The 24,113-nt window shown below is 35.9% G+C and overlaps 1 protein-coding gene across 1 annotated transcript in view; it reads right to left on the bottom strand.

The window, feature by feature from the left end:
* The window catches only part of EYS (eyes shut homolog), a 1,671,360-nt gene that overhangs the window by 855,781 nt on the left and 791,466 nt on the right, over window positions 1-24,113 (bottom strand). The window contains exon 22 of the mRNA XM_060167756.1: window positions 17,125-17,249. Coding sequence (XP_060023739.1) covers window positions 17,125-17,249 — 125 coding nt within the window. The remainder of the gene's footprint in view (window positions 1-17,124; window positions 17,250-24,113) is intronic.

Raw genomic sequence — 24,113 nt, 5'->3', positions numbered from 1 at the left:
TTTTAAAAAATACAGTTGACCCTTGAATAACATGGGGGTTAGAGGTACTGACCCTCCACACAGCCAAAAATCTGCTTACAACTTATTGGTTTCTCTGTATCAGAGTTTCTGCATCCTCTGATCCAACCAACTGCAGAGCATGTAGTGCTGTAGAATTTACTATTGGAAAAAAACAAAAACAAAAACCTCCGTGTGTAAGTGGATCCATGCGTGTATTTTAAACACATGTTGTTCAAGAGTCCACTGTACATCACTACTGTGCTTTCATGAAATATTGTGCAGACCTTAACTGTGTCTATTACCTAACATATTGTGATTATCGTTTGACATATTTTGAACTCCCAGTAGTATATAGCTTTTTAAGAACCAAAACAGTCCTTAAGTGTCTGGCTCTGTGTGTGAGATATAGGTTAGTAAAGGATGCTCTTGGGGAGACTGTGGTCTTGGGCTGAGACTGCTTCACATTGGGTTGAAAGAAGAGAGTAATGTTTGTAATGAGTTGGAGACCAAGAGCCTTTGATCTAGTCAACTCAAATTGATTAGAAATGCTGAACTGGAGTCTTAAGAAAAGATCTTCATATTACTTATTTTTCATTGAAATTCACAGGTGACAAAAAAGCCTGTGAAGTACAATGGGTCTTAATTTGAGAACCACATTTTAATTAATGAAAGAACAATTTGAGAAATAAGATACACATTTGAAAGTTAATTATACATACAAATTACTCAGAGCAGCTACATAAATAATATATTTCTAATACATTTATAATGAAGATATTTAAACATTTTCCCCCTTTTTCTGTACTGGTAAATGTGCCTGTGTACATAAGAAGCATATTTAAAAAAAATTTTTTGGAGTTATAGAAAGATTGGATTAAAACTGCCTTTGTAATAAATTTGTTCTGAATACTTTTCTACTGTTTTCACATAAATAAAACCCTAAAAGTCCAGATCAATTTTTAGAAATAAAACAATCCATATAACAATTATCTTATTATATTTTGATAGAAGATGCACATAAATGGGGTATCTTCAAATTTTAAGTGAATGATATTTTATTAACTTTCCACAATGGATGAATTCAGTTATATGCAATTAATTTTCATCTCTGTGATCTTAATCAAAGAGGTGCTAGTTAACTATACTTATTGGGCTGAGTAAGCTGAAGTAGTTTGAATTTTAAAGTTATAGGCTTGTTTGTGGCAGAGCTCATGTTGGAAATACCATTGTATTCAATTTAAATTTAAATAATTTGTACTTGATTTGATATAATTCAACACAGCAATATTGAAAATCTACTCTATCAGCCATCATATCAGAATCATTTAATAACTATCATAATTATTATAGGTGCAAATTATCAGTGTGATTGATACAATGAAATCTCTGGGTTCCTAATGCCAATAGCCTCCTCTAAATTGTGGCTCCAAATCCCCTCTCCCCACATTGAAATCAAGCATATTCAAGATTTCTCTGAGGCCACTGTCTATGAATCACCAGTCCTACGATCTGATATCTGATTCAGAGCCCTGAGTATGTACAAGGTAAGAGCCACTAAAATATCTCAGAAGTCAAACGCCCTGGACTAACCTACTATTTCAGGAAGAATAGATGAAACTAGCAGATACTATAGACTCACCAGTGTGAACAACCAGGATTCTCCAATGGTCATTTGAGAGCTGGCAAGTAGAAACTTTCCTTACCACCATATGCCTATGCAATTTAGGGTATCTTTCCTCAGTCACAGAGTGTTCAATTATTGTTCATGAGGAAAGACACTCATTTCATGATTCATTTACTAATTCCTGCAATAGAAATAATGTCTTCATTCTCTGAATCCCTACAATCCTCTAATTTTTTACACTTTAGGCCACTCATCTCTTTCTAATTTGTGTTATACTTGTTTCTATTCATGTTTTATCTCTTCTTTACTTGTTTGATTTCCTTAAATCACATCTCAAGTAATTCTGTAAATCAAGTCCTAAAGAAGTACTAAAATATGTGTACTAACTTTTTTTTTTTTTTTTTTTAGCTGTACGTGAGCCTCTCACTGTTGTGGTCTCTCCCGTTGCGGAGCACAGGCTCCGGACGCGCAGGCTCAGCGGCCATGGCTCACGGGTCCAGCCGCTTTGCGGCATGTGGGATCTTCCCAGACCAGGGCACGAACCCGTGTCCCCTGCATTGGCAGGTGGACTCTCAACCACTGCACCACCAGGGAAGCCCATAACTTTTGTTTTTAAATAACACACCCTCACACCCTTCCATGTACATTGCTTATAAATAACTTGCAACCTTCCTTACCTGTTCTCTGTGGGACAGCTTCCACATATCCCAGTCATATCTTTATTTTGACATCTATAGCATCGTATATATGTAACTCTATCAAAACATGTTAGCTGATAAATATCATTTATTTATCTTTTTCTTTCATTGGGATGCTCTTCTACACCAACCAAAACAATCACAGTTGTGTGCATGACACACATCAAAGATTTATCAAAACACTGATAATTTTACACTTTTCTTTACCTTTAGAACATAAAGGTGAAATCTTCATTTTAAACCATTAAACAGGATGCCTTCTGAACACTACCAAGCCTATTTTCTATAACATACTTTGGCAAGACATGTTATCTTTCTCTCTTCAATGAGTTAGGCTTACAGGTAGAATGTTTTGAAGCTGAGCTTCAAGTTCTGAGCCTGTGTATACAATCCTCCCTTTACTTAGGAAATGCAAGTGCTAATGACATGAAAACAGTTACACAAAGTAAGACAAAACAAATCAAGCACTATGTTACAAGGATAGCATCTAACACCTAAAATAAAACAAATGCTACAAACAAAATATGATGAGCTGAACCACAGTACCACATGGAGGAAGAGGATCAACAGGTCTTATTCTTCCCTGTAGAGCCACTTTTTTCTTAATTTCATTTATTTTTAATTAAGAGGAAAATGCTAAAGCAGGTGCATTGAGTATGAATAAAAAAGGACTCCCAGGACACAAGGGAAGCACGAAAATCCTGCTGTTTCTCAGTGGCGATGCCAGAAAGAGCAGGGAAGCAGAGAGATTGGTTTTTATCATCAAAGAAATGCAGTAGATGTGGGTTATCATATTTCCTCCTGCTGCCTAGCCTGCATTTAATTACTTATAGAATCAACTGGCAGATGTAAAATGCACAGTTCTATTTGTTAAAACATAAAAACCATGTGAAATAAGAAATTTTGGTGCAAAAACATAAGAAAATTTTTGTAGGAATGATATGAGTTAAGTCCTTTATAGTGTAGACTTTTTAACAAGAGAAATTTGAGCATAGCTCAGAATGAAAAGATCCAGAACTCGAGCTGAATGCAGAATAAAATCTTTCTGACCTAGTGTTTATGAGTATAAGATTTGGATTTAATGGAAAAATGTAATTCTAACAATTTCCAACTCTGGATAAGTGTTTCAAACTCTGAATCTGTTTCCTCATCTGCATGATAAGGAGAATAATGATTCTTATGTCACGAGTTTGTTTTAAACATTAAATGAGGTATGCATCTAAAACATTTAGCCTGCCAAATAGTTAATGTTTCACAAATAATAACTACTTCTCATGGTAGCTTATGGCTCAAATGATATTTTAAATCACTTAACCATTATGGCAGAAAGGAATTTGTGATATATTTAATGTTGTATGTCATTGCACCCAATAGCCTCTGGATTGCAAATTTATAGTATGATTAATTAAACCCAAAACATTTATAGTCTTATCCATGTTATTGTTCATTTGATACACAAAGGCTTATTCAGAATCTATTATGTGGCATCAACTTGGAGAATAGAAGAAAACTAGTTGCACATATTTCTTGTTTGCGTGGAGCTTATTGGAAGGGAGAGAAGCAGAGTAAAGAAGAGAAGAGGGAAGAGGAGTGGAAGGGGGAGAGTGTGATCACACACTAAACATATGGCCACGCGAATGATGGATCTGCTGGATTACAGTCTGGCAATTGATATGAAAACAAATTATAAAATGCTGCCTAATTGCTTATGAAAATTCAAAACGGTACTGCACTTTGAAATCCAGTTTGGCAATTTCTTAGGTAACTTAATAAATGTTACCATAAGATCCTGCAATTGCCCATTCCCTGGGGTTTATACAAATTAACTGAAAAGTTATGAATGAACTAAAACCTGCATACAGATGTTTGTAACAGGTTTATTCATAATTGCTAAAACTTGCAAGAAACCAAGATGTTCTTCAGCAGGTGAATGGATAAAGTGCAGTACATCCAGGCTATGGGATATTCAGCACTAAAAAGAAATAAGCTATCAAGCCATAAAAAGACATGGAATAAACAAATTCATATTGTTAAGTGAAAGAAGCCAGTCTGAAAAGACTTAGCATGATTCCAACTGTGTGACATTCTGGAAAAAGCAAAATTAAAGAGACAGTAAAAAGATCAGTGATTGCCAGGAGTTAGAGGGGAGGGAAGGATAAATAGGAGGACCACAGAGGATTTTTAGGGCAGTGAAAATACTCTGTATGATAGTGTAATGGTAGATGCATGTCATTATTTATTTGTCAAAACCCATAGAATGCAAACACTGAGAGTGAACCCTAATGTAAACTATGGACCTTGGGTGATAATGTTGTTCATCATTTGTAACAAATGCACCCCTGTAGTGGGGGATGTCAATGGTAGAGGAGGCTATGGAGTGGGTTTTGGAATCCAGCCTATGCTTTTATTTTGGAAAGTGATTCAATAATATCTTCTGCCCCTACCCCTACCAATATGACATAGAGATATTTATCTTAATAATAAATGAATAAAAGGTAAGTCATAGAGAAAAAAATCACCAGCCTATAAGTGTGAGCGTTTAACATTCTGTTCCCAACTTTCCAATGTACTAACAATGTTATCTTAGGTATGATTCTGCAGTCAACTCATCATCTATACCTTCATGTCATAGATTTGGAAACTGAGGCTCACAGAACTTTCTATCTAACTGAGGTCTAAAATGTTAAGCCCATTCTCCTTTGAGGTAACATATAACACCAAGAATATTCTAAGTTTCTGTCAAATATGAACATTAATCCACTAGCCCTGTTTATACAAGAAATAGATGCATAAAGATGAGAGGAGGGTAATTATTACCCATTATATCTAAATAGCTCTAGGGGGTAGTCACAATTTTACTACACTTCATTTACCAATAAAAACCACTGTTCTAAGACATTTGGGTTGTACATCATAACTGTGCCACAGATCTGTTATATAAAATGCAAGAAAAATTCTTATTTTCAATAGTGTATTTATGAAAATATTAAACTATATTTGCCCATTATAAACTATATTTACATTATACAGAGAACTTCCACTATGGTTGTTAAGTTTCATTTAAATTTGTACCTTTCTTCCTTCTCCAATATCATCACAACCCTTGGATTACAAAAGATTGTTACTGTGTTGGTTAGAATGCTTAGAGTACATTCAAACAAGGATGAGATGCTTGTGGTGAAACTGGTCCTGAGAAGCAGATGAGCCTTTGTTCTAACTACTGCACACAGCGTTTTCATTAGCAGTACTGAGCAATCCCTCTGGGTGGGCTTCCAACCTAGGTAAGCAGAGGAAGTCTTGGCACTTTTAGAGATTCCTTTCTAACCCTTGCAGGGAAACCTTAATCTTCGTCCCTTGAGAAAGCTCCTCTAATAAGTACTTTACTCAGATTTGACAATTGTCTTATTACTTTTAATATTAGAACCACAAACAGTGTCCCCGATAATGTCTTCATTTCCCTTGGCAAGCAGTTTCCTGCATAAACCCATTGCTGTCTTTCTTATTATCCCATATGCACCTGTCTACTCCACTCAGCTGAAGCTCTCTTTAGTGAGAAATTGAAACTAATGAAGTTTTACATTATTTTGAGGGTCTAGCATAGTGCTCTGCACACAAAATATGCTCAAAATATCTTAAAGCAAAGTATCAAATTTTGCCTTAAAGGGAACATTGTTGCTGTTTTTCTGTGCATTCGTTTGCTTATGGACCTGCCCCCTTTTCCTTAATTTGAATGTAAGAACAGTAGGTGTTCATGTTTTTCTTCATATGATTTACAAGTACTCTGTTATGGTGAGTGTCCAAGGGATGTGTTTGATCTAAAATATCAATAACCTGATCTCAAATATGGATAAATGTTAAAAGCAATAAAACATCATTCTTTAAAAAAGGAATTATTAAGTTTATCTAAGAATTATGCCTTTGCTTATGTACTTTCTACATAGAGACAATAAACTAATTATTTAATAGGATGAGTCACGGCATCTTGAACACAGCAAATACTTGTGAATATTTATTAACAACATTGATCATTTTATATCATGATAAAATAAACACCAGAACCATAAACAAACATGAAACCCAATGGTCTGTCTTGCTATCCTGTGCTTTGTTCTTAGGTCTATTTTGAAGATGACGTTTAAAAACCAGGTATTGCAAATAGACTGTATTGCTGTAGAATTCAGAGCATATTTTCTCATTCAGAAAGTGTTTTTTCCTTTTTTTCCATTTTTAATAGAATCCAGCTTCTACACTACATAAAGATCTGTGTTTTAATTTAAAGAATGAAGTTAACACTTTTATTGACTACTATAATTCTGTAAAATACAATAAGCATGACCCAATCACAGTCACCAGTTAATGTATGGATCTATCTTGTTTGGTAGAAATTCATTTACTGAGGAAGAAAAGAGCAATGCTGATCAAACGGAAAAGAAGGAGATCATTTATCTTGAATTTTTTAGCAAGCAAGTCTAGGACACTCCATAAATTGTGTCTGTCACTTAAATTCTTTTACAGAGCATTTGAATTTCAGAATAATGTAAGTACTTTAGCGATTTGATTCACTTTCACAATCAGATCTGCTAGAAAGAATAATCCGCAAAAATTATCAGCTTGTCAGAGATTGTCACAGCTCAAAACATTAAGAAAATCTGAGAGTTTAGGTCTTTAATATTATACACCAAATATTAATTCTCAGAAATGAAGAAAAAATAGCAGATGATGTTCACTCCTTAAGTTACTCTTCATTATCAAAGAATCATTGTAGGAATATTAATATTAAATGTAGCGATATTAATTTTCCTAATCTCATAAACATGCAGCTGAGTTAACATTTTTATATGACAATGTAATTAGTGAGAGTTTTAAAAATAGCTTAAACAGAAGAAATATAGAAAACATGTAGCATCTTTCCAAAGATCTGTTTGAAGAATGATGATTTTGGAGGGAAGTTGAAGTTAACATAAATAGACTTAATGTGAAGAGAATTGCTACAAATTATTTCAGTAAGAGGCTTGATGATTTGTGTTGAATTTTGCTGTTTCAAGTTATAATCAGAAATTCAATGCTTGCATATTCCCAATAATTTGATATATTTTAACAGATTATGTGTGCTATTATATCAGCTGTTATACTTCTGTGTACAAGATAATTTATAATTTTTTAAAAAATTTCTACATGTTAGTGGAGAATCTGATTGCCAGCTAATTTGGTATCTTTTAAGCAATTCCATGAAAACCTCAAGCAACTCTGGGAAATAGAATAATCATTCAAGGTGAGATACCTGAGAAGCCTAATTAGAATAGGAAATCAGTTTTTTAAAAGACACATTGAATTTCATGAATGAAGGAAAATTCATCTATTTCCTTATTAAATATATTCATAGGTTATTTTATTCTTAAAACAATCATAAGACTTCTAGTTTCTGGTCCAGTGTGTAAGAAGCTTAGAAGTTATCACTCCCTTCTTCATAATCATAAAAAGCTGGATAAAACAAAAACAACAACTTTTCTTTGATTTGTGGTACAACTGAGGTCACAGGGCAAACTCCTCTCCCCAGAACTGGACAGACAGTAAGGCAGAAACAGAGAATCATAGCAGAGCAGAAACCATTGCTGGAGCCAGTGCCACAGTTGGAAAAACTGTAATTGACAAAGTGTTGGAAGCCTACTGTGTACAAGCTTGAGAGTTAAACACTCTGGGGCAGTGGGGGAGATCTTAGGGAATCCCCTGTACTTTCATTAAATTTTATCTCCAGGAGTTCCACCAGGTTTTCATGGTAAATACATGAGAAAAATCCCTTTGTGCTTCCAACAGCAGGGGAAGAATAGCTGTTCTGAAGTACTTCCAGGGCATTCTGTTCTCCTTAACAAGGCCTGACCCCAAAGGAAACTTTTGCCAGAATGATTAATCAATATTCCCATCTCCAGACTCTTGAAGCTTTCTTGTCACACCTAAGAAGGGGAGGTTGAGAAGCACATGTGAAGCTCACAGCCCAGATTTGAGGCACAGGCTCCCAAAGGGACTGAGACCCTACTCTCCCACTTCACCCACATCAATAGGGCTCCCTTACAGTAACAGGGACTACAATGGAAAGAACTGCACAGATCAGATTGATTTAAGAAGAAGTCTCTAAGGAAGCCCAGTGATTACAGAGGAGAGAAAACAAGGAAATAGCAGATTTTAGCCTCTGGCACCCATAGCCAGAGCAAACAGTAAACATGGCCTGACTCCTAGTTAGACAAAAATAAAGTCTCTTACTAAACACCTCTTTATCTCAGTTATTTTTATCCAGCACTCCATGTGTGGTTATAACTATAAAATACAAGGCATGCTAAAAGACAACACAGTTTGAAGAGACAAAGAAAGTACCAAAATCAGACTCAGATATGGCAGAGACTTTGTAATGTTCAGACTAGGAACTTAACACTATTATGATTAATATGATAAGAACTCCAAAAAAAAAAAAACCCTCAACAATGATAACGAAATTCAAAACATATGTATTATATTTTGTTCTCTCAAAGATGCTACAATTATCCCTGCTCTTCAAGAGCTTGAAATCTGTCAGTGTGGACAGATAAATAAGGAAACAAGCAAATATTATACTAGAATGTGATAACTGATGCAAGATTGTCTCTTCCCATCTATTCTGACTTACCCCTTCTGTGAGTTGTCAATTCTTCCCTATGCCCACTGCTTCCATGTTCACCTAAGCTCTATATGAGCACTTAATCCTTACTCCTAATGGATTCAATTTACCTATCCTCCAATCCTACTAACTATGTTGTTCCTTAAGCCTCTCTGAAATTCTATATTATTCTGTGAATGACATTCTTTAAGATACCAATGAAGTTTGACTTTTTGCCATGATTATGAGTCTTATTTCTTTATGTCCCATTTACTCTCAGGATTAGTTGGAGAAGGAAGAAAAAAATCTAAAAAGCAATTGTACAATAGTCTTACACATTTGCCATAACTGTTTCTAAAACAGTTTTGTCAAAGGTGTGGCCAAGATGGCAGAGAAGGAAGAACTTGAACTCCTCCCACAGACACCTCAAAATTACAAATACAGAGAAACTAACCATGGAAACTATATGAAGACTAGCAGAAAAGGTTTTCCACAATTAAAAACATAAAGAAGGAGCCAAAAGGAGAAAAGTAGGAGGTGTGGAGATGCAGTATGGTCAAGACCCAGACCCACCTGGTCAGTGACCCACACACAGGAGGAATATCACAACCGCAGAGGTTCGCCCCAAAAAGCAAGAGATAAAACCACATATTGGGTTCCCCTGCCCAGACATCCTGCACTTGGGGTATGAGCCACTAGAGAGTCTGGCTTTGAAAACCAGCAGCTCTTGCATATGGGAGACCCAGAGGGCTGAGGGAGCAGAGATTTTGCTCTTCAAGTGTATGCACAAAATCTCACACACTCTGAGTCCCAGCATGGAGACTATAGTTTGAGAAGCCTGAGTTAGACCCACTTGCTGATCTTGTAGCGTCTCCCAGAGAGGCCGGAGGCAAACTGAGACACCCACAGGAGATGGAGATGCTGTTAGCAGCCATTTTTGAAAGTCATTCTATCATGTGAACACAAGCTCTAGCAGGCAACATTTTGGAATCCTCCCACTACACTGTGTCAAGGGCATACCTCCCCACCAGTGGACCAGCACCAGCCCTGTGTCCCTCTGACCCTTTGGTCCACACAGCCAGCCATGCAGGGGCATGGCCCCACCAATGAGTGACCAGCACCAGCCACGTGCCAAGCCCCCCCCCCACCAGTTCAGATAGCCAGCTAGATGAGGACACAGCCCCACCCAAAAAAGGGCTAGCACCAGACCTGCAGCCCTGGATCCACACAGCCAGCTGTGTAGAGACCTGGCCCTGTCCTCCAGTGGCCCTGCAAACATGAAATGAGGCAGAGTCTCACAGCCAACTGGGTTGGAATCTAGCCCCATCTATCAACAAGCCCCAAGTTCTTGGCCCACCACAATAGAAGGGGATACACAGCCCACATAGGGGGCAGCCTTAGAGCATATGACTCTAGCAACCAGAGGGAAGCATGCTGTTGGGTCTCATAGGATGACTCCGACATAAGATCATTTCTCCAAGATTGGTAAACATAACCAAAATACCTAATACATAGAAATAAATACAAAGAATTAGGTAAAATAAGGAGAGAGAGAAATATGTTCCAAAAAAATAAATAACACAAAACCTCATAAAAAGAACTAAATGAAGTAGAATAAACAATCTGCCCAGTAAAGGGTTCAAGGTTATGATAATCAAGATGCCCAGTGAACTTGGGAGAAGAAAAGATGAACACAGTGAGAAGTTCAACAAAGAGTAGAAAATATAAAGAAGAACCAAACACAGCTGGAAAATAAAATAAAACCTACACTAGAAGGAAACAACAGTAGATAAGAAAAACAGATCAGTCATTGAAAGACAGAGTAGTGAAAATCACCCAAACTGAACAGAAAAAAAGAAAAAATAATTAAAATAAACGAGGATAGTTTAAGAGACCTATGGGACACCACCAGGCATGCTAACAATTACATTATAGAAGTCCCAGAAAAAAAAAATAGAGAAATAGGGGCAGAGAACTTATTTGAACAAATAATAGCTGAAAACTTCCCTCACCTGGGAAAGGAAGCAAACATTCAGGTCCAAGAAGCACAGAGATTCCCAAACAAGATAACTCCAAAGAGGTTCATACCAAGACATGTTCTAATTAAAATGACAAAAATGAAAGGTAATGAAAGAATCTTAAAAGCAGCAAAAGAAAGGCAACTAGTTTCATACAAACTCCCATGAGACTATAAGTTGATTTATCAGCAGAAACTTTCTAGGCCATAAGGAAGAGAAATTATATTGTTAAAGTGATTAAAGGCTACAACTTCCAACCAACTCTACCCAACAAGGGTATCATTCGCTTTGAAGGAAAGATAAAGAGTTTTACAGACAAGCAAAACCTAAAAGAGTTGAGCACCACTAAACTGGCTCTACAAGAAATGTGAAACAGACTTCTCTAAGTGAAAAAGAAAAGGCAATGACTGTAAATATGAAAATTACAAAATGAAAAATCTCACAGGTAAATGCAAATATACAATAACAATAGTAGAGCAACACTTATAAAGCTACTAGGAAAGTTAAAAGACAAAAGCAATGAAGCAATCTATATCCTCAATAAGTAGTTAAGAAATACACAAAACAAGAAGGATGTAAAATATGATATTAAAAACATTAAATGTGAGGGGAGGGAGTAAAGATGCAGGGTGTTAAAACATGTTGGAAAATAAGAGATCATCAATTAAAAATTATTATTTATGTTGTAATATATAAAAATCATGGTAACCAGAATCCAAAAATCTATAATAGATATACACATAAAGAAGAGAAAGGTACCCAAACATGACACTAAAGATAGTCATCAAATCATAAGGGAAGAGAGCAAAGGAAGAAAGGGAAATAAAAGAAAAAGAACAAAATGACAATAAGTACATACTTTTTAATAATTATTTTAAATATAAATGAATTAAATGCTCCAATCAAATACAGAATGACTGATTGGATACAATACCAAGACCCATATATATGCTGCCTGCAAGAGATTCACTTCTGATCTAAAGACACACACAGACTGAAAGTGAGGGGATGGGAAAAGGTATTCCCCATAAATGGAAATCAAAAGAAAACTGAGATAACAACATTTATATCAGACAAAATAGATTTTAAAACAAAGACTGTAAGATGAGAAAAAGAATGACATTACATAATAATAAAAGAGAAGATATAACAATTGTAAATCTATGTGCACTCAAAGCAGGAGCACCTAAATACATAAAGCAAATATTAATAAATATAAAGAGATAAATTAACAGTTACACAATAATAGTAGGGGACTTTAACACCCCACTTACATAAATTGACATATCATCCAGCCAGAAAATCAGTAGGAAAACATTGGTCTCAAATGATACATCAGATCAAATAGACTTAATAGCTACCTATAGAATAGTTCAACCAAAAGCAGCAGACTATACATATTCAAGTGCACATGGGATATTTTCTAGGATAGATCACATGCTAAGCCACAAAACAAGTCTCAGAAAACTTAAAAAGTTTAAAATCATACCAAGCATCTTTTCTGAACATAATACCACAAGAATAGAATTACCTATAAGAAAAAAAAAAAAAACTGCAAAAACCACAAACACTTGGAGTTTAAAACCAATGGATCACTGAAGAAATCAAAGAGGAAATAAAAAAAAATACCTGTAGAAATGAAATGAAAACAAAAACACAGGATCCAAAATCTATGGGATAGAGCAAAAGGAGTTCTAAGAGGGGAGTTCATAGCAATACAAGCCTACATCAGGAAACAAGAAAAATAAAGAAAACAACATAATCTTACACCTAAAGGGACTAAAAAAAGAAAAACAAAGAAACCCAAAGTTAGCAGAAGGAAAGAAATGATTAAGATCAGAACAGAAATAAATGAGTCTAAAAAAAGAGCAGAAAAGACCATTGAAACTAAGAGCTGCTTCTTTGAAAAAATAAATGAAATTGATAACCTTTTATCCAGGCTTATCAATAAAAATAGAGGGCTTAAATAAGTGAAATTAGAGAGGAGAAGTTACAACCAACACCACATGAGAGGTTGTTACAAACAATTATATGCCTATAAAATGGACAACCTAGAAGAAAAAGGCAAATGCCTAAAAGTATAATCCCCCAAGACTGAATTAGGAAGAAATAGAAAGTACAAACAGACTGATTCCTAGTAATGAAATTGAGTCAGAAATTTAAACAAAACAGAACAAAAAACTCCCAAAAAACAAGTCTACTAAACATTCAGAGAAGAGTTAATGCCTATCTTTCTCAAACTACACAAACAAACTGAAGAGGAAAGAACTCTTCCAAATTCATTCTGTGAGGCCAGCATCACCCTGATACCAAAACCAGAAAAAAGAAAGAAAGAAATAAAATTATAGGCCAATATCACTAAAGAATGCAGATGTAAAAGTCTTCAAGAAAATATTAGCAAAATGAATTTAACAATACATTAAAATGATCCTACAGTACAATCAAGTGGATTTATCCCAGGGATGCAAGAATGGTTTAATATCCACAAATCAATCAATGTGATATATCACATTAACTAATAGAAGAATAAAAATTATACAATGATCAGAATAGATACTGAAAAAGATTCCAATGAAATTCAACATCCATTTATGACAAAAAATCCTCAACAAACTGTATAGAGGGAACAAACCTCAACATAATAAAGCTCACATATAAGAAATACCCAGCCAACATCATACTTAATGTTGAAAAGCTGAAAGCATTGCCTCTAAGATCAGGAGCACAACAAGGATGCCCACTCTCACCATTTTTATTCAACAGTGTTGGAAACCCTAGATACAGCAATCAGACAAGAAAAGGAAATAAGTGTAGATTGGAGAGGAAGAAGTAAAATTGTCACTGTTTGCAGATGACATGATACATATATAGCAAATCCTAAAGACACAATCAAAAGACTATTAGAACTAGTAAATAAATTCAGCAAATTGCAGGATACAAAATTTATATACAGAAATCTCTTTTACTTCTATACACTGGTAACAAACTATCAGAAAGAGAAATGATGAAAACAATCACTTTAAAATTGAATAAAAAATAATAAGTTACCTCTGTATAAATCTAACCAACAAGGTAAAAGTCTTGTGCTCCAATAACTATGACACTGATGAAAGAAACTGAAGAAAGCACAAATACACATAAAGTTTAACAATGTTCATGGACTGGAAGAATTAATATTGCTAAAATGTTCATACTACCCAAGGCAATCTACAGATTCAATGCAATCCCTATCAAAATACCAATGGCATTTTTCACAGAACTAGAACAAATAATTCTAAAAATTCGTGTGGAAACACAAAAGACCCCAAATAGCTAAAGCAATATTGAGAAAGAAGAATGAAGCTGGAAATATCATGCGCTGTGATTTTAAACTATACAACAAAGCTACTGTAATCAAAACAGCATGGTACTGGCACAGAAACAGACACATAGCTCAATGAAACAGGAGAGCCCAGAAATAAACCCACACACTCATGGTTAATTAATCTATGACAAGGGAGGCAAGAATATACAATGGAGAAAAAACAACCTCTTCAATAAATGGTGGTGGAAAAACTGAACAGCTGCACAAAAAGATCAAACTGGACCACTTTTTCACACCATATACAGAAATAAACTCAAAATAAATTTAAGACTTAAGCATAAAATTTGAAACTATAAAACTCTTAGTTAGAAAACATAGGCAGTACACTCTTTGACATAGGTCTTAGTAATATTTTTTTGTATCTGTCTTCTCAAGCCAGGAAAACAAAAGCAAAAATAAACAAATGAGACTACATCAACCTAAAATCTCTTGCACAGTGAAGGAAACTACCAAAGTAAAAAAGGCAGCCTACTAAATGAGAGACAATATTTGCAAATCTTATATCTGATTTTCTTATATTTGAGCAAAACATTTTTTTTTGAAATTCCAACTAATAATTTACATCCTATTTTCAAGGGTATATCTTTAAGTCATATTTAATTTAAAATGTCTATATACTGCTATAACATTGATAGGTACAACATAAATTGTAAATTCTTTTTCACTAAATTGTTTCCTCTATCTTTATCTGTTCATTTTAGAACATATCAAACGCATTAACAAAAGTAGAATCCCCCTTATATTTTTATAAGATTTACCCACACAGTATATCTTACGATTGTAAGTTTTTAGTTTTATTTTAGCTTTCAATACTTGAGACAGTGGCTATAAGAATATCCATTTCAAATTTATTTGTTAATTGTCATAGTAAAATATAGGTTTATTATATCTGTAACAGTTCCCTCCAATTAGTAGACTTCTGGTTTTATAAAACCATATGTTTTTCAGGATATTTTTTACATTGTCAACATATACCTCAAAGGAATTTTAAAGATATTTGGTAGTAAATTCTTCTTGTTCAACAAAAAAATCTATAAAATGATCATTTCTTTTCTAGTTATTTAGATTTCTATATACCAGTTGCATTAGCAGAAGAATTTACTTAAATAAAGGATAGAGTTCAGTCTTCTTCTCTTTCTACTGACTCCTTGAGGAAGCTATTATTGATGTAATCTGAGGTGATACAAAAATAATTTCTTGGCACTGAATACCTCCCACACTCTGTTGTCAGAGTGCCTGAAATTCTTCCTCAAAGATCATCCTCCTGCAGTCACTAAGGGAAAATTCTTTCCCCAGGGCAAAGCCTGGACTAAACATTTAGACACAATCAAAAGACTTCTCAGAGAAAGGAAAACAATGATTCTGTTTTAGTTTACCCATGTCCCTCTCAGACAGATTGGACTTATACCCAGGCTTTCTAAAATTCTTGTGTTCCAGTGATAGGTATCAACCATTTTTCTGTTCAATTCCTTAACAACTTCCGGACACTCCTGCTTCTGATCCTCCAGCTCTGAGGAGTCCTCTGCCCCATTCATACCTGGACATCCTTCTTCAGCACTGGCCAGGCCTCGCATTTCCTTGACATGTGATTCCTTAATACTGCACCTGACTGGATACCCTCTCTAATTATTTAGCCTTAATCTTGGTTAAGACTGGTCCATCTATTAATCAAATTTATAAATATATATGTTTTATTTTAAAATTTCATTTTATTTTATTTTTTATCTTTTGGCAGTGGTGGGTCTTCATTGCTGCATGCGGGCTTCCTCTAGTTGCAGCGAGCGGGGACTACTCTGTTGCAGTGTGCGGGCTACTCGTTCTGGTGGCTTCTCTTGTTGCAGAGCATGGGCTCTAGGCATGGAGGCTTCAGTAGTTGTAGCATGCAGGCTCAGTAGTTATGGCTTGCGGGCTCTAGAGTGCAAGCTCAGTAGTTGTGGCGCATGGGCTTAGTTGCTCCGCAGCATGTGGGATCTTCCTGGACCAGGTCTCAAACCCTTGTCCCCTCCCTTGGCAGGCAGATTCTTAACCACTGCACCATGAGGGAAATAAAAACAATTTATTTTTAAATTTTATATTGGAGTATAGTTGATTTACTATGTTGTGGTAGTTTCAGGTGTATGGCAAAGTGATTTAGTTATACATATATATATATACATTTTATAAATATACATTTAGAATTCCTGGCAACACAGTCTTGACAATTGCTGTTCCCTTACTATCGATATATTCATATGCTGTGGCCAGCTTTAATAAAGGATTGTGGTCAAAAGCTGTCTTTTAATAGAGATATTTCTACCAGGTAAGTCTATTCTAGTGCTAATGGAGTCACCTGTTCAAATTTGCCAAAGAAGGAGATTCATCCTCCCCAGACAAACAATATTCTGAGCTCAGCCCTGGTAGCAGTGCTATGTCCTTGAGCAAAATGGAGGTTCTGCCAATACCCTGATGGTATTAAGTAATTCCTCTCTGGCATTAAAAAGAAAAATGTTTTGCTCAAATATAAGAATTCCTTGCCCTTTAATGTTTTAATGCATTTGGTCACTTGCACCTTTGTATAGATCAGTCTCTCAGAATGCTTTTCTCCTGATAGGAAGGGCTGAGGGTGCATGTGATGGATGGAAGAAGGGAAGGGGAATGGTGAGAAAAGCACAGTAAGTGCAGACAGAGAAGGAGAGAGGTACTGAGAGGAACGTCTCCAACCTCCGTTTGTCACCATGCAACATTCCAGTATTTCCTCTCGTTCAAAGACGATGAAAAAATATATCACAACAAAACCCATCAGTAAGTTTTACCACAAGTCCAGGTGTGCATAAACATGGCAAGTCTTCGTCAGGTTCACTTCCTCTGCACATTCCATCAACATGTAAGTTGGAAAGGCACTCATAAAGTTCTTTCTCACAGGGATGTCCTGAACTTCCTGTTAAACACAATAACAAAGCAGAGATTCAACTGTTAATAATAATAATAGTTGTAAGAATAGCTTATATATATACACACATATATATATAGTTTCAATTCAATTCTTAATAATAGTAAGGAGAATAGCTTAATAATAATTCAATTCTTAATAATAATAATAGTAAGGAGACTAGCATATATACATGTATATAGTTTATATACACTCCTACTCTATGTTAAAATAGTGCTAGGTATTTAATATAAATTGTTTCAATTCTCTTTATAATCATTCTATCAAGTAGCTATTATTATTATCTCTATTTCTTAGCTAGAAAAATTAAATTAAGAGAAGACAAATAATTTGCCCTAAAATCATACAGTGTGTAGAAATGGAAGCAAGTATATGTAAAATAAAGTTTCAGATTGTACCTTTGGTGCCATTCTACATTCCACATCTAAATTTCTTTACCTATTTCCTTTGGAATAGATACGTAGAAGACAACGGAATAAACACACCCCATAATTCCATTTAAAGTGAATCTTAAATTCAAAGGAAAGCAATTACTACAGATTTCTCAATGTGAAATGTTTTCTTGTAATACTCATAGTGTTTTACTGTTAGTATTTCTTAAGCTGTAGTTCTAAAGAATACAAATCTTATGTCTTTGTTCAGCTGACTATTGGCTGTAAGAATTCTCCTTAAACATGAGATCTAATTTTCCACACTAAAACACAGCGTGTCTGTCTTCTGTTTGATATTTTCCAGAATTTTAACATTAAACCAGCACCAACATTGCTAAGCTACACACACAATATCTGAGCTGTGGTTTACTGGGTGCATATTAGAAGCAGTGTGAAACCATTGATTCTTTCTTATGGGGCAACTATTTATAATAAATCAGTATGTTTAAGAACACGTTAACCTGAATATACTATTCCACATAGGGATGAAAGGTCTACAGAAACAGCTGTCACTACTCTTTGATGATCTATGTGAACTTTAAAGCAACTTTTTAAACTTTATTTGTCTATGTATTATCCCACAGCATTTAATCTGAACTCTGGCTAGTGGGAAATTCAGTCTTATTCTTGTTCCTACTTAGCAATATATTCTCACCATTCTCCCTGATAAATTGTATGAGAACAATTAAATAAGTATTCTGGGGTGTTTAGAAATGATTTCTGTGCAATACCACATTATAAGAAGAAAAATGAAACGGCAAGTTTAAGAGATTTGGAGGACCCAGATCAAAGTTAGAAGTAGCTGCCCAAAGACCAGTCCATGACTCTCGACTTTGTAATGTTTTGTCATGTAGTGAACATCCTGTGGGCATCTCTGTTCATCAGGCTATAAGAGGTGATTCAGGAAAAATATTTTTGGAGGGCTTATAAAAACCACCACAACCAGTCATTCACATGGTTGAATCTTACAAACATATTGTTTTGCATAACAGCAAATTCTGTAAAAGCACTTACATTCTGATAACTGTCCCTATAAAAGTCAAATACACACAAACTTAATAATATCACTTAGAGATACCTACACATATAATAAAATGCTAAGGAACACTAAAGGGATGTTGAATATAAAATTCAGAATTGTTTCTGCAAGGTGGGAGATACTAATGTGTTCAGAGAGGGATATCGAGAAGGCTAAACTCATTGCTAATGTTATTTCTTGAAGCAGATGGAAGGTACACAACGTTTATTATATTATCTTATACAATAAATATGCATTATACATTGCTTGTATATTCTTTTGATTGAATAAAACAGTCCACAATATATTTTAAACAATTAAGAGTAATAATGTAGCTTTCTTCTTCCTTCTAGTACTGTGAAGGATATTACAAACTCTAAACCATAAGATAGGAACAGGGAAAGAAAAAGACTTCACCAGACCAGTAAAAAGACAAGGAAATTTTTATTCAAGAGTATTACAATAAAAGAAAAAGACTATTGAATTAAGGGAGAGCTATGGAACACAACTGCACTGAACCAAATGGAGGTGGAAGGGTTTTCAAGTGTTGGGATGAACGAGTGGAAAAATGCTGGTGGATATTGGGCTGGGGGTGTTGGTCAGTGTGCTCAGGCCATCTGTGTGGCTAATGGTCACTCATTGACATTAGACACACCCCTCCCTGGAGGGGAGAGAGGGGCACTGCTTCCTTCTATGGTTCCATCAAAGTGCTGACTTTCAGGTCCTTGAGAAAGACATTCCTGGGTTGTAAAATTGGCAAAGCCTGCAAGAAAGTTCCAACCTCAATGGGATGGAGAAGAATTTACAATTACGAGTTTTCTAAAGTGAATGCTGTAAAGAAAGAGAGAGAGTGCCATGGAGTCATGAAGAAGTCTGTCTAAAGTTTAGTTAAGCTGAGAGGAACAGTAAGGATGTCTTGGTCAAAATCAAGAAAATAGGATAGAATAAAAGTTAGTAGGGGTTCAGCTCAGGAAACAGAAATCACTCTAGGTTTCTAAGCAAAAGGGGCCTTAATAACAGAATAAGACACTCCACATTTATTAGAAGGAAGGGCTGTATGGGTCACTTCTAGAACCACAGATCTGACTCTCTGGGAGATGACACCTCAGTCGTAAGCAGGAAAGTAAGAAGCATAAAAGCCACCATTGAATGACTGAGTTCAAGATCCCCTTGCACTAGTTGAGGGAAGCTGGGTACCCAAGAGCTGCCACCACTTCCTCCCCAGCTACCTCTCCCTGAAGCTGGTGACTCAACACAAAATTGCAGTCTTTCTGCCAGTCCTGCTTTTTAATACACAGTCAGTGATCCAATAGTGAAATCTGCTGCATAAAACATGTCCATGACCTTCTCCACCAGATGAAACTGCTAAGACACCCAGAAAAGGCCTTCACCATATCCTCCAGATTTCAGGTATGTTTATATTGGTGGAACTCAATTTATATTTACAATTTCAATTTCAAGGGAGTTTAGATATTGTAGTTTTTAACATCCTTGCCTCTGCAGTACAGAAACCACAATAAACAGGAATGGATGCTAGTGTCAAGTATACCTATTGTGGGCAAAGAATGTCATCTGCCGTATCAGTAAACAAAGTGTTACAGCCATTAAACCAGCAACCACTGTGGCCACCACCAACTGTGCATCTTGAGGGAATTCAGAATGGAGAAAACAGGATACAGGATTACTCTCTAGCAAACTAGATAGTTAAGGTGCATGTCAAAGAATGATTTCAATGAGCCCAGACTCTGGTGTCTTCCCATACATAGAAAAGTGCTAAATCCATTAACCTGAGATGTCTGTTTCTTCTTTAATTAACAGTAATCTTTTGATGTTCTGAATACATGGTTTTTGTTGCAAAAACTCTTGTATATCCTGGCTCCTTCCTTTCCTCTTGGGAGCCGTCCCTCAGAGAGATCTGAGGCTGCCTCCCGGGCTTAAGTCCTCAGCAAGTCCACCGAATAAAACATGATACTCAATTCTTAGGCTGTGCATTTTTTTTCAGTCAACACTATCAAAAATAAATAAGATAAATGTCCTTGTACTGGTGTGGGCCAGAAAATGGAAACAGAATAAGGGACTATAAAACAGGCAAATTAAACTCCAGTAGGTAAGATTGAAAAAAGAAAAAGAGTTGAAGAAAACATCTTTGCGTCCCATATAGATTTGCTGTCCATTTGTAATAAGTTAACCAGATGCTAAAAAAATACTGTTTGGTGATTAAAATCAATAAACCAAAAGTTTTCATTAGCAATTCAGAAAAAGTGATCAAATCATTGTGGTGTTAAACTCACAGTACTACTCTAATATCTGACATATGATAAAAATAAATGCTTATAGAATGAATGTTGTCAAATAATGCACATGTAAAACAAAGATGATTTTAGATGTCAAATTATAATAAAAATAACAAATTAGACTAATTTTTAAGGTGATGAACAAAGCAAATCTTTAAATACATCAATATACATGACTAGAAACACTGACCCAGTTTTAACACTACCATTCTCTGCTATAAAATAGCAGTTGTAATAGTTTGAGCTTATTAATGAAAATAAAAGTCACTATTTCAAAGATTTATATATTTTACTTTCATTTCATTTTCCCTCTCAGCACCAAGTGATTTTCATCTAATCTGGGGAAAATAAAATTAAACCTAAACTGAAAATGATTCTGCCTTACTAGTTAATATAATATGTAGTAACTGGATAACATAAATGAAGTCTCTCTCCTTTTCTTAGTCTAATTTTAGAATATGTAAAATTGATTTTTACATCTATAGCTTCATGAAAATATAATAGTATATACTCTCATATTAGAGATTATTTCACTTTTCATGGTTCTTAGTTAAAAGGAAAAACCATTCTATATCTCTTGTTCTAAATACAAAAGCCTATCCCTGACTTAATAATTGTGAGCATGGGTGGCAGATAGCATATGTATTTGTTTCTCAGTTTTCTTGCCCCAAGGACAATGCAGCATTTCTGCTTCAAAATGAATAATGCTATTTTAAGGGCAAAATATGTGTCTGCAGTTTATATTATTACCTATACAAACACGACTGCACCCCTCCTGAGTATAAAAAGTATCTGGAGGCTTCCCTGGTGGCGCAGTGGTTGAGAGTCCGCCTGCTGATGCAGGGGACACGGGTTTGTGCCCCGGTCCGGGAAGATCCCACATGCTGCAGAACGGCTGGGCCTGTGAGCCATGGCCGCTGAGCCTGCGTGTCCGGAGCCTGTGCTCCGCAACGGGAGAGGCCACAACAGTGAGAGGCCCATGTACGGCAAAAAAAAAGAAAAAAAAAAAAAAAGTAAAAAGTGTCTGAGCACAGTGACTGCCCCAGGGATTGAGAACAATTTGGGAGAAGCATTCACATTTGCAATACAGAGATTTTCCAACTGTCAGCTTGCTCATACTGGTAAACTTACTGAGTGGTAAACACTTTTATGTAACACTATAAATGGGAGTACTTAGGCCAAAACATAAGTGCATTTTATTTTGTAAAATAATCTGAATATTTGTATTGATACTTCAATGGAAAAGAGTTCACCGGTCATTGGATTTACTGCCTACGCAGAGGATGAGCTTTGTGATCAATACTGTCTTGTACTGGACAAAGACCTCATGCAGAGAGGGTGGGTGAGGTCTGGGATCCAACCTGTGCTCCACTAGTCAGACACTGCCCCTTCTTAGCCTGGAGGGAAGGGTATCTGCCTAGGGAGAGGGAGAGGGAGAGGGCCCCATGCTAACTATGGCCCTTCATGGATCAGAATCACAAATGGACTGTACTTTTCCAAGATATGCTGAATACAACTGCTCAGATGGGGTTTCCTGGAACAAAACTAAAGAACAGAGTCTTCTAACCTACTTATACCCAGTTTAAATTTCAGTTGTGTTTTGCAGATTCGTGTGGCGAAGAAACCAACATTTAATTTTTCAAACTTTTTTCTGTTCAGAAAGTTGCAGGAGTCAAGCAGTTGTTTGACTACAGTGAAGGGGGAAGGGAGAAAAAAGACAAAAATCACAAACCTTGAGGTGCAGTTGGAGGAGGCACCCAAGATGACAACCATGGAGGAAGAGCTGTTACATGAAGACAAGAACATTCTGAAAATTGGCCACATGATGTGAACTTAAGGAAAATTTCCACAACTGATGAGAGTAAAAAATGGCAATAATTTATGGTACTTAACTAACTTAAGGATAGAAGTAAATACCTAGGGAAGGTAGGTTTCCATCCAGAAGTATATAAGGTAAGGCTAATGGCCTGATTTAGACCAGAGGATAAGAAAGAATTATCAACATGATTTAAAGCTGGTTTCCTCTATGGTTGAAGAGATGAGGGGACCAGTATAAACCAAATAAGTCAGCATTTGTGTCTTTCTATGCCATTTCGGAGAAGGCAAATTGCTATTAACTACTCAGAAAAGTGTTAAGTTCTCAGTTTTTGCTTATGGAAGCTTTATAGGAGCTAATCAGAGAGATCTGGAGGTTCCCCCTTCCTGAGAAATCTCACAGTGCTTAGAATTGCTAACATCCAGATTAAGCGATTAAGCTGCCACACACTGATGGACCTTATTGGTGAAGGTCTTTTTTTTTAATTTTCATAAGAACATTTAACATGATATGTATCCTTTTAAAAGAAATTTAAGTATGCAATACAGTACTATTAACTATAGGTACACTGTTGTAGAGTAAGTTCTGGAACTTACTCATCCTACATAATTGAAACTTTATGGGGAGTTGCTATTCAGTACAGGCCCTTTTTGGGGAACATAAGAAATGAGGGTATAGCACCAGACCAGACTTCCTGGCTGTGAATTTCAGTTTTGCCACTAATATGATATGGGGGATTACCCAAAGACTCTGGGACTACGTTTCCTCATGTGAAAAATGAGATGAAAAAAATACCTTCTTCACAAGGTCATTATGAACACTGAATAAGTGAGTACATGTAAAATAGCAGGATGTCCATGTACTAATATTGTTATTGTTACTATAATTAGTATTGTCTAAACAAATATGTGCTCAAGGCCTCCCACATTTGGCCTTCAAAATCTAAAATTCAGAATATGACAGAAAGAAGAGCTCAACAACAGGGAGACTTTTCAAGGATAAAATGATGAAGAAAGGGCTTCCCTGGTGGTGCGGTGGTTGAGAGTCCGCCTGCCGATGCAGGGGATACGGGTTCGTGCCCTGGTCCGGGAAGATCCCACATGCCGCGGAGCGGCTGGGCCCGTGAGCCATGGCCGCTGAGCCTGCGCGTCCGGAGCCTGTGCTCCGCAACGGGAGAGGCCACAACAGTGAGAGGCCCGCATACCGCAAAAAAAAAAAAAAAAAAAAATGATGAAGAAAAAAATCAGACTCCTATCAAAATGAATTCATGTTGAGGGTGAGGAAAGGACTGAC

The sequence above is a fragment of the Lagenorhynchus albirostris genome, chromosome 12 (genome assembly GCF_949774975.1).
Source record: "Lagenorhynchus albirostris chromosome 12, mLagAlb1.1, whole genome shotgun sequence".
NCBI lineage: Eukaryota > Metazoa > Chordata > Mammalia > Artiodactyla > Delphinidae > Lagenorhynchus > Lagenorhynchus albirostris.
Note: the sequence above shows the minus strand (reverse complement) of the source record. Positions and strands in the feature narration are given on the sequence as shown.